This window comes from Salvelinus namaycush, chromosome 1 (genome assembly GCF_016432855.1).
Source record: "Salvelinus namaycush isolate Seneca chromosome 1, SaNama_1.0, whole genome shotgun sequence".
Classification (NCBI taxonomy): Eukaryota; Metazoa; Chordata; class Actinopteri; order Salmoniformes; family Salmonidae; genus Salvelinus; species Salvelinus namaycush.
The window spans coordinates 43,596,255-43,608,529 of NC_052307.1; the positions used below are offsets into that span (position 1 = coordinate 43,596,255).

The following is a 12,275-nucleotide window of genomic DNA, read 5'->3' on the forward strand; positions in this document are numbered from 1 at the left end:
TGGGAGTGTGTGTGCGTGTGTCTGAAAGCACATTCTTGTCTTTATCAGCATTAACAACTTCCTCCAGTCTACTACTCTCTGGAACAGAGGGATTCGTCTCTCTTTTCTCTCTCTCTCTCTCTCTCTCTTTATCACATCTCTCCATTTCCTCCCCTCCTTCAGTCTGGAAGAAACAAAAGAGTGTGGATCTGAGCTAGACAAAGAGAGGAAGATAAAGCACACTACAGCTCCGGTCTCTTTACTGGGGTCAGCCAATGGCCACACCGGGCGTGTTTGTGTGGGTTTAGAGGTTGATTTCATTAGGAAAAGCCTTACGGAGCTGGGAGCAACAGAAATGTCATGTGTTTGTGTGGTCAGACTAGGAATCTATGTGTTCCGTTCTGTCTCCCTCCTCCATCTTACTCTCTCCCCCCCTCCCCCCCTCACCCTCACACTCCCCACTCTCCCTTTTCTCTCTCTACCTTTCTCGCTTTCTTGTGCTGTGCATGGAATTGAGACTTGTGAGGTAAGGAAGGTAAGGAATGAGAGAGGGGGAGCGGTGTGTGTGTGTGTCTGGTTGGTGTTAAGGCGTGGTTACAGTGGGATGGAATAGGTTGCTGTAAACTGGCAGTAGTGAGAGCCTGTGTGTGTGTGTGTGTGTGTGTGTGTGTGTGTGTGTGTGTGTGTGTGTGTGTGTGTGTGTGTGTGTGTGTGTGTGTGTGTGTGTGTGTGTGTGTGTGTGTGTGTGTGTGAGAGAGAGTGTGTTCTTGAGTGTGTGTAGGGGGGTGTGTGTGTGTGTAGGGGGGTGTGTGTGTGTGTAGGGGTGTGTGTGTGTGTAGGGGTGTGTGTTGTCTCTGAGCCGTTGCGCCTGTTCATCACCTCAAGCCCTGCAGGCCTCTGTCTCCTTGGGTGGCCTGGCACACACACAGGACTTAGTGTGTGTGTGTGCTTGTGTGTGTGTGTGTGTGTTCAGTGGTCTGGCAGCTACACAGGATCCAGATTGTACTCTGGGCAGGGCCCCAGCCTAACCCCAACCCCCACCCTCTACTCTTTACGGCTCTAAGAGCTACACACTACACTCTCTCTCTCTCTCTCTCTCGTTTTATTTTCTCTCAAGTTCTCCTCTTACACACTCACACTCTTTTTTTTCCTTCTTATTTTTTATTAACCCATCCACCACCACCCCTCTTCAGAGGACACATATCTTTGAAGTTTTTTTTTTTTTTACAGCTTTTCTGCTACGTATACAGTACATATATTTTACATAGGCATTTTACATACAGTACCAGTCAAAAGTTTGGACACACCTACTCAATCAAATCCAATTCAACTTTATTTGTCACATGCGCCGAGTACAACAAGTGTAGACTTTACCGTGAAAATGCTTACTTACAAGCCCTTAACCAACAGTGCAGTTCAAGAAGAGTTAAGAAAATATTTACCAAGTAGACTAAAATAAAAAAGTAACACAATAAGAATAACAATAACGAGGCTATATACACGGGGCACCGGTACCGAGTCAGTGTGCGGGGGAACAGGTGGCTAGTTGAGTTAATCTGTACATGTAGGTGGGGACGAAGTGACTATGCATAGATAACAAACAAACAGCGAGTGCAGAGAAAACAGTCTATAACTTGGGTGACTGGAGTCTGACAATTTTATGGGCTTTCCTCTGACACCGCCTATTATATAGGTCCTGGAAGGCAGGAAGCTTGGCCCCAGTGATGTACTGGGCTGTTCGCACTACCCTCTGTAGCACCTTACGGTCAGATGCCGAGCAGTTGCCATACCAGGCGGTGATGCAACCGGTCAGGATGCTCTCGATGGTGCAGTTGTAGAACCTTTTGAGGATTTGGAGACCCATGCCAAATCTTTTCAGTCTCCTGAGGGGGAAAAGGTTTAGTCGTGCCCTCTTCACGACTGTCTTGATATGTTTGGACCATGATAGTTCGTTGGTGATTCAAGGGTTTTTCTTTATTTTTAAAAATGTTCTACATTGTAGAATAATAGTGAAGACATCAAAACTATGAAATTACACAAATGGAATCATGTAGTAACCAAAAAAGTGTTAAACAAATCAAAATCTATTTTATATTTGAGATTTTTCAAAGTAGCCACCTTTTGCTTTGAACACTCTTGGCATTCTCTCAACCATCTTCACCTGGAATGCTTTAACAACAGTCTTGAAGGAGTTCCCACATATGCTGAGCACTTGTTGGTTGCTTTTCCTTCACTCTGCAGTCCAACTCATCCCAAACCATCTCAATTGGGTTGAGGTCGGGTGATTGTGGAGGCCAGGTCATCTGATGCAGCACTCCAACACTCTCCTTCTTGGTCAAATAGCCCTTACACAGCCTGGAGGTGTGTTGGGTCATTGTCCTGTTGAAAAACAAATGATAATCCCACTAAGCACAAACCAGATGGGATGGCATATCGCTGCAGAATGCTGTGGTAGCCATGCTGGTTAAGTCTGCCTTGAATTCTAAATAAATCACTGACAGTGTCATCCGGCAAAGCACCCCCACACCATCACACCTCCTCCTCCATGCTTCATGGTGGGAACCACGCATGCAGAGATAATCCGTTCACCTGCTATGCGTCTCACAAAGACACGGCGGTTGGAACCAAAAATCTCACATTTGGACTCATCCAACCAAAGGACAGATTACCACTGGTCTAATGTCCATTTCTCATGTTTCTTGGCCAAACAAGTCTCTTCTTATTATTGGTGTCCTTTAGTAGTGGTTTCTTTGCAGCATTTCGACCATGAAGGCCTGATTCACGCAGTCTCCTCTGAACAGTTGGTGTTGAGATGTGTCTGTTACTTGAACTCTGTGAAGCATTTATTTGGGCTGCAATTTCTGAGGCTGGTAACTCTAAAGAACATATCCTCTGCAGCAGAGGTAACTCTGGGTCTTCCTTTCCTGTGGCGGTCCTCATGAGAGCCAGTTTCATCATAGCGCTTGATTGTTTTTGAGACTGCGCTTGAAGAAACTATGAAAGTTCTTGACATTTTCCGGATTGACTGACCTTCATGTCTTAAAGTAATGATGGACTGTAATTTTTCTTTGCTTATTTGAGCTGTTCTTGCCATAATATGGACTTGGTATTTTACCAAACAGGGCTATCTTCTGTATACCACCCCTACCTTGTCACAACACAACTGATTTGCTTAAACGCATGAAGAAGGAAAGAAATTCCACAAATTAACTTTTAAGAAGGCACACCTGTTAACTGAAATGCATTCCAGGTGACGACCTCATGAAGCTAAAAATAAAGAAAAACCCCTTGAATGAGTAGGTGTAACGGATTTCCTCTTCGTCTGAGGAGGAGTAGCAAGGATCGGACCAATGTGCAGCATGGTAAGTGTCCATAATGAGATATTTAATAAAACAACAGAACACTGAACAAAATAACAAAAGTACAAACAAACAACCGAAACAGTCCCGTATGGTGCAAACACTGAAACAGAAAATAACCACCCACAACACACACCATCGAAAACAGGCTACCTAAATATGGCTCCCAATCAGAGACAACGATAAACAGCTGCCTCTGATTGGGAACCACACCAGGCCAAACACATAGAAAACAAACAACCTAGAAAAAATAACATAGACTGCCCACCCCAACTCACGCCCTGACCAACGTAACAAAAAGACATAAAAAAGAAACTAAGGTCAGAACGTGACTGTAGGTTTGTCCAAACTTTTGACTGGTACTGTACATGGTACTTTTGTATAAAGCAGTCACGTAACAATAATTTATTACCATACATAAACTCTTTAATCCCACCTCTCAGCCCATCCCACCTATCACCATAGACCACCCTCGTTTGGTTTCCATGTGCCATATACTTTTCAATTGTGCTGTGATGTTTTACATACATTTATAAACTTTCTAATCGTATAGTATCTACAGATTGTGAGCTAAAGATGAAAACCTTTCCCACGAGTATTATTATATTATTTATTGACTGACCATGGCTTTCCAAATCGCCCAACACTGCTATTTGTAAGGTTAATTTTAACCATTCCTGAACCTGTGACAATAAACAAGCTATATATGGGCAATACCAGAATAAATAATCTTGGGATTCAGTCTCTTCGCAGCAAATCTACAGAGCTGAGATTGTTTGTTTGTCCCATATATATAGCATTCTGTTGGTGGCAAGAATTTTGTATAATAATTTAAATTGAAAAAACACAACGTTTTTTTTTGTGTGTGTACCAGTTCATAAACCATGTGCCATGGAATCGGTACATTGAAAATCTCTTCCCATTTATTTTGCAACCTGTATGGCGCAGCTGTCAACATTTTTGTCCTCAAAGAAACTGGTATATTTTTCTATTTATGCCAGTTCCTTTCAGACAATTTGTATCTTCAATATATGGCAGGCAAACAAGTTCCCTTCCTTCTCTCTTTTCCACTTGCCTCCTCCATTTTTGTGGTAGTGCTGCAATCAGTTGGTTGTAAGTTTGGATTAAGCAGACATTCCCATATATTTTCGATAGCTGCGTATGTGACATAACTCCACCGTTTCTATACCTAATATCATTAATACATACATTTTTTTAAATTCAATTTCTTTCCATAAATAATGTTTTTTTATTAATCAGTATATTTGAGTTTAACCATAACATTTGTTGTAATATTTGTTCTATCTTTTCTGGAGGGTAAAACTGAAACTGTAACCAGCTTCGTATGGCTTGTTTAAGAAAGGGCGATACTAAACAAAATTTATTTTAAATGATTCGGGAAATGAGAGGTTGTAATCTGTATAAAGGCAAAAAGGCCAAGGATGAGCCTTTCTTAATAATCTACTGGAGAACCATTTTGGGTTTAAGTATAACTTATATATGAGTGAAGCTTTTAGTGAGTTTTAAAGATGTAATATTTAATCGTTTTAGCCCCCCAAATTCATATTCATTATATAAATAGGCACGTTTAATTTTGTCTGCCTTAGCGTTCCAAATAAAGTGAAATATTTTTTGCTCTTATGATTTAAAAACGAGTCGTCTGAAGTAGGCAGCGCCATTAGTAAGTAAGTAAACTGTGATAGGACCAACCTCTCCATGGTTGCAGAATCTTATCTATTTTTCCAAACTTTCTAATGAAATTGATTGTGGTAAGCTCATTTACATTTTTTGAGATGTGAATACCAAGTGTGTCTACTTCACCATCCGCCCATTTTATCGGTAAACTACAAGGTAGTGTAAACACTGTGTCTTTTAACGATCCAATATGTAATATGGTACACTTGTCATATGTAGGTTTTAGTCCAGAGAGGCTAGAAAAGTGATCAAGATCTTCAATAAGACTGTGCAGGGATCCAGATTGCGGACTTAAGAAAAAACTTGAGTCTTACATTGACACTTTTGTTTTTACCCCTGAATTTCTAACCCCTTGATGTTCTTGTTGGATCTAATTTTGATAGCTAGCATTTCAATGGCCATAATAAATAGATATGGAGACAACAGACAGCCTTGTTTTACTCCTCTTAAAATCTCTATACTTTCTGAGAAGTAACCATTATTTACTATTTTACATCTGTGGTTGCTGTACATAATTTTTACCCATTGTATAAGAGATTCACCGCTATGCATTTCGCCAGGATTTTCGCATCACAACATTGAAGTGTAAGAGGCATGCTAATAATGGATATTTTAGTACATAAAAAAACATTAAAAAATGTCTGATGTACCTCTACTGGTATACCATCAAGCCCTGGTGTTTTTCCAGACTGGAAAGATTTAATTGCATCATTAAGTTCCTCTTTTGTAAGTTGATGTTCACACAGGTCTTTCTGTAAATGTTTTAAATTAACTTTATTATTATTATTAGGGAAGAAATCCTTACAGTTAACATCATTCAGTGGAAATGGAGGAAACTGAAAAGAAAACATGCTTAAAATATTTTGCTACCTCTTTCAAAATATAATTTTGTGAATCATGGATGATTTCTGTAAATTCTTTTTGGTAGCATTTCTATGTTGAAGATTCAAGAAAAATGTTGTGCATTTTTTCCCGTTTTCAATCCCATCCGCTTTATTTTTGTAATACATTACACTTGATCGTTCTTGAATAAGTACCTCCAATTCTTTTTGTTTTTCCTCTAACCTATTTTGTGCCTCTATAGTACAGTTTCCATGACCATCTACCTGCTCTGTTATTTCCTCTATTTCCTTTATTAGTCTAATCTCTTTGGACCTAAACCGCTTTTGTTTATAATACAATGATGAGTGTTGTATTGAATGGCCTCCAAAAGTACATGTAAAAGTGTCCCATACAATAAGGAGATCTGCTGTACCTATGTTGTGCAGAAAAAACTAAATTATGAATGATTTTGTCTTAGTTAAGAACAAATTGTCATCCAATAGGCTTTTATTCAATTTCTAATATCCCCGTCCACTTGGAAATTCTGCAAGTTATATGGAGGTCAATTAGATGGTGGTCCGATCGCATTCGGTTTCCTATTAATATTTTTTTACTTTTGATGCCAGCAAGAATGAGACCAGGGAGTAATCAAGACGACTAGCTTGATTAAGCCTCCTCCATATATATCTCACGAGGTGAGGGTTTTTCAACCTCCATATATCCACTAGTTCTAATGTATCCATGATATGTGTGATCTCCTTAAGTGCTTGAGGGAGATAGTTTGTAGTGTGACTTTCTTTACGATCCATTGAGGTACTTCAAACCGTATTATAACCTCCCACAATAATAATAGATTCATTCGTTGCTTGTGAGCTCAATAGATTATTCTATATATTTTAGAATGGATCATCATTATTTGACCAATATTGATCAATTCGCCAGATCTGTTTTTGGTCCAATAGCATATTTAAAATAATACATTTCATTGAGGATCTGTTTGTACAGTTTCCACAACCAGAACAACATTTTTACGAATTAGTATAATGACCCCTTTTGAGTTTCTTTGCCCATGACAAAAATGTATTTCTCCCTCCCAGTCCTTTTCCTCATCTATATTTGCAGAGTTAGTTTCCTGTAGACAATAGATATTATATTATTTCTCTTTTAGCCAGGTAAAAATGTATTTTTGGAGTAGGTGACACCTTTTGTAACATGATATCCTCTCCAGTCCCACTCCCATTCACATGGAGCCGAAAGCAAAGTCTTGTATTTTTGTCTTTATTTGGCGAAAACAAAGAAGAGTCGCCTTCCCTCGCTAGTAGTAGCTAGCTGGCAGCCTTGGTAGCTGGCTTTAGCCTGTCTAAAACATAGCAAGCTAGCTAGCCTTTTTAGCTTCCCACATCGCCATGTGAAATAATCAGATTTATAATAAAAGAATATGCCCGGCAAATATTCTTATACTAGTATAACTTAACACATTATCCCGATTTGACAAGCTGCTTGTGTTTTCATTCCCATATCATCTAAAAATAGAACTTCATGTTTTGGTCATGGAGAAAAAAGTACATGACTAGCTAGTTGGCTACAGCAGGTTCTACCATTTCACAATAGCCTGTAATCACTAGTTATTACTTCTAAACAAAATATCTTTTTGGGTGGATTCTTGGATTTTCTTGTTGTCTACTTATTTGTTGTGAAAACAAAAGAAGAGTGTCTTGTCTTGTTGTCTTGTCTTGCTTGCAAATTGGCTAAACACTGCAAGCTAGCTAGCCTTTTAGCTTCCCACATCTCCATGTGAACTAATCTTATTTATAATTCAATAATATGCCCTGGCAAATATTCTTATACTTGCCAGTGTAACCTACAAGATTATCCTAATTTGAAATGCTGTTTCAATGTATTTTTTCCCATATCAGCAAAAAAAATAATAATAATCAAGGAGAAAATAGCACATGGCTATCAGTTTTAACCTAGAATAATAATCACTTACATTTTGGGGTGATTCTATAAGGCTACAATGTTGTTTGGTTTATTGTTTGAACAGTCGCTAAGATTATGTTTGGTTATCAATGCAAAATAGGCTGCTTATTTAATGTCAAAGTAAACCAAGACAGCAAACTTAACCAAGACAGCATGGGTCCCCAGATCCTCAAAAAGTTCTACAGCTGCACCATCGAGAGCATTCTTACCGGTTGCATCACCACCTGGTATGGCAACTGCACGGCATCTGACCATAAGGCGCTACAGAGGGTACTGCATATGGCCCAGTACATCACTGGGGCCAGGCTTCCTGCCATCCAGGACCTATATACTAGGCGGTGTCAGAGGAAAGACAAAAAAATTGTCAAAGACTCCAGTCACCCAAGTTATAGACTCTTCTCTCTGCTACCGCACGGCAAGCGGTACCAGAGCGCCAAGTCTAGTTCCAAAAGGCTCCTTATCAGCTCCTACCCCCAAGCCATAAGACTGCTGAACAATTAATCAAATGGCCTTCCGTACTCAGTATTTACTGTTTACTTTTGTTTTTACACTGCTGCTACTTGATGTTTATTATCTATGCATAGTCACTTTACCCCCACCTACATGTACAAATTACCTCGACTAACCTGTACCCCCGCACATTGACTCGGCACCGGTACCCCGTGTATATAGTCTCATTATTGTTATTTTATTGTGTTACTTTTTACTTTAGTTTATTTAGTAAATATTTTGCAATGTTGGTTAAGGGCTCGTAAGTAAGCATTTCACAGTACGGTCTACATCTGTTGTATTCAGCGCATGTGACAAATACAATTTCATTTGATCTTGACGTTTAAGTGATTTTCAAGTTGATTAGCTTCCCTCATCTCCATGTGAAATAATCCGATTTATAATGAAATAATATGCCCTGGCAAATATTCGTATACTTGCTTGTGTAACCTACAATATTATCCCAGTTTCATATGCTGTGTCAATGTATTCACTCCCATATCAGTTAAAATAGAATATCATCATGTTTTAGTCGTGGAGAAAAAGCACATATCTTGAAGCTGTTTTTACCAGTAGCCTGAAATTACTACTTAGTACTTCTAAACAAAATTAAAATTAAAATTTGGGGGGGGGGGGGGGGGGGGGGGATTCTAATAAGACTATAATGTTGTTTGGTTTATTGTTTGAACAGTTGCTGATATTATATTTGCTTATCAATGCAAAATAGGCTAATTTCACCTATAGCCTATAGATCAGATCAAGGAACCAAGCAAGCTTCCTTGCCTACACAACACTGCCCCCATGGTTACGGAAAGTATGATACGACGCGTTACAATTTTCACGTGATACGGTAGTATCGAGCACACTATAAGGAGCCGCCCTTTTTGTGACGAGAAGCGACACTGCGCTACGCTTCGTCGGCTTGGTTTGCGTATTCTGTGTAGACCCCTTTTAGGAACTCTATAAACTACCCCCTCCCAACTCATGGCAGCCTGATAAGTTAACCAATTGTTTCCTGTGTGTGTGTGTGTGTGTGTGTGTGTGTGTGTGTGTGTGTGTGTGTGTGTGTGTGTGTGTGTGTGTGTGTGTGTGTGTGTGTGTGTGTGTGTGTGTGTGTGTGTGTGTGTGTGTGTGTGTGTTCTCCCTGGCCAGGCTGCGGTGGTGGTGGTGTTTAACTTTGCCATGGTACTGCTCATCTTCCCTGCCATCCTCAGTATGGACCTGTATCGCAGAGAGGACCGCCGCTTTGACATCTTCTGCTGCTTCTACAGGTAACACACATACACACACACACACACATAATCTCTACAAATACACATACACACGCACGCACACACACTGTATATCTCTCCGCACCCTGTGGTTCATAAAGGTGTGTCATGTGTCATATTTTTCCATGTGATTACAGCTGAGTGTATCTCTACCTCAACTTCCCTAACTGATCCTTTAATTACTGTTTAGAGTGTGCTGTCTGTCTGTCTGTCTGTCTGTTTATCCTTCTCTCTCTTTATTAAACATCACCTGCCTGTCTGTGCATGTTCAGCTCCATAACACTCGCAGAGGCACACATTCAATACACTCCCAGAAGTACACACGGGCACATATACCAAACATCTCCAGCGCCACTGCTAGCTGTCTGTCTGTCCCCCAGCCTGTGTGCTAACTCTCTGTCTGTCTGTCTGTCTGTCTGTCTGTCTGTCTGTCTGTCTGTCTGTCTGTCTGTCTGTCTGTCTGTCTGTCTGTCTGTCTGTCTGTCTGTCTGTCTGTCCCCCAGCCTGTGTGCTAACTCTCTGTCTGTCTGTCCCCCAGCCTGTGTGCTAACTCTCTGTCTGTCTGTCTGTCCCCCAGCCTGTGTGCTAACTCTCTGTCTGTGTCTCTCCAGCCCGTGTGCTAACAGGGTGATCCAGATCGAACCCCAGGCTTACCTGGACGGAGCAGACGGCAGTCACTACAGCCCCCCTCCTACCTCCTTCCGCACCCCCCATCCCTCCTACAGCAGCCATGGTTTCTCCCAGCAGACTCAGATCACCATGCAGTCTACCGTCCAGCTGAGGACAGAGTACGACCCCAGGACTCAGGCCTTCTACACTACGGCCGAACCCAGGTCCCAGATCTCCGTACAACCGTTTACACCCGCAGCCACCGGCCCCGCCAACAACCCCAACGCCAGTCACGGTGTTCATGGCAACAACAACCACCATAGCAACCATCACAGCCGGAGTGGGAGTAGCAGTAGTCACGGCAACCTGAACAACAACAATGGTGGGCGTGGTTCCGGCTCAGTCCCGTTCCCTCCTCCCCTGTCCTCCTCTGGCGTTCCCCCTGTCTCCCCCCAGGCGGGGGAGGGGGTGTGTGTGTCGGGGGAGAGTGCCAGCTCCTCCAGGGATCTGCTGTCCCAGTCTGGAGAGGCCTCTCTGGGGCTGCGCTGTCTGGAGCCCCCCTGCTCCCGATGGACCCTGGCCTCCTTCGCAGAGAAACACTACGCCCCCTTCCTACTGCAGCCCACCACCAAGGTCGGTCTGGCTGTCTGTGTGTTTGTGTGTGTATGTGTGTGTGTGTGTGCCTGCGCGCGCACTTGCGTGTTCCTCCCCAGCGGTGACTAACTCGCAGAGCCTGCTGAGTCAGACGTATCTAACCACAGAGCCTCAGTAGTAAGTTAGAGTACGTTCTAGTAGTCAAATATCTTAGAGCAGGGCTAGACCTGGCTATCAGTCTGTGGTCAGTTTCTGACTAAAAAGATCTCTGTCTTCTCTCCTGGGTGGGCCCTTAAACTGACCTCCTGACCTGACTGACTCAGTCTGTGGTCAGACAGACACTACATTATGCTGGCTGGAGTGTTGAGATGGGTGACTAAACTGGGATAGTAAAACAGGTCCTGCCAGCGGTATTTACGTGCGCTTGTCTGCGTCCCAAATGGCACCCTGTTCCCTACATAGTGCACTTATTTTGACCGGGGCCCATCTCAACACTCCTCTCTAGTCCACTTTGGAACGTGGGATGTTTCTGTGGTCGTTGGGTTTCAATCTGTAAAGGGCCACCCATGTTCGGCGTACTGTGTACTTATCTCCCTCTCTCCCCCCTCCTCCCTCCGTCCCGCCGTCACTCCCTCTCTTCAGGTGGTAGTCATCCTGCTGTTCCTGGTCCTGCTGGGGGTCAGTCTGTACGGGACCACACGGGTACGGGACGGGCTGGAGCTGACCGACATCGTTCCCAGGGAGACCAGCGAGTACGACTTCATCGGGGCCCAGTTCAAGTTCTTCTCCTTCTACAACATGTACGTGGTGACCCAGCGGGCGGAGTACTCCCAGGCCCAGCCCCTGCTCTACCAGCTGCACTGCAGCTTCAACACGATCCGCTACGTACTGAGGGAGGACAACGGCCAGCTGCCACTCATGTGGCTCCACTACTTCAGGGACTGGCTGCAAGGTGAGGCATATACAATACATATATATATATATACTGTATGGTGCATTTGGAAAGTATTCAGACCCCTTCACTTTTTCCACGTTTTGTTACGTTACAGCCATATTTTAAAATGGATGTAAAAAAAAAAAATTATCTCAAAATGTATTTTAACAATCTGCACACACAATACCCTATAAGAAAACGAAATGAATTTCTTATTTTTAGAAATGTTTTCAAATGAATTATAAACAAAAAACAGAAATACCTTATTTACATAAGTATTCAGACCCTTTCCTATGAGACTCAAAAATGAGCTCAGGTGCATCCTGTTTCCATTGATCATCCTTGAGCTGTTTCTACAACTTGATTAGAGTCCACTTGTGGGAAATTCAATTGATTGGACATGATTTGGAAAGGCACACAGCTGTCTATATAAGGTCCCACTGTTGACAGTGCATGTCAGAGCAAAAACCAAGCCATGAGGTCGAAGGAATTGTCCGTAGAGCTCCGAGACAGGATTGTGTCGAGGCACAGATCTGGGGAAGG

The 12,275-nt window shown here is 42.3% G+C and overlaps 1 protein-coding gene across 1 annotated transcript in view; it reads left to right on the top strand.

Annotated features, from left to right (window-relative positions):
* ptch1 (patched 1) overlaps window positions 1-12,275 on the top strand; it is an 81,523-nt gene that overhangs the window by 39,405 nt on the left and 29,843 nt on the right. The window contains exons 13-15 of the mRNA XM_038988937.1: window positions 9,477-9,595; window positions 10,207-10,837; window positions 11,441-11,750. Of these exons, the coding sequence (XP_038844865.1) occupies window positions 9,477-9,595; window positions 10,207-10,837; window positions 11,441-11,750 (1,060 nt within the window). The remainder of the gene's footprint in view (window positions 1-9,476; window positions 9,596-10,206; window positions 10,838-11,440; window positions 11,751-12,275) is intronic.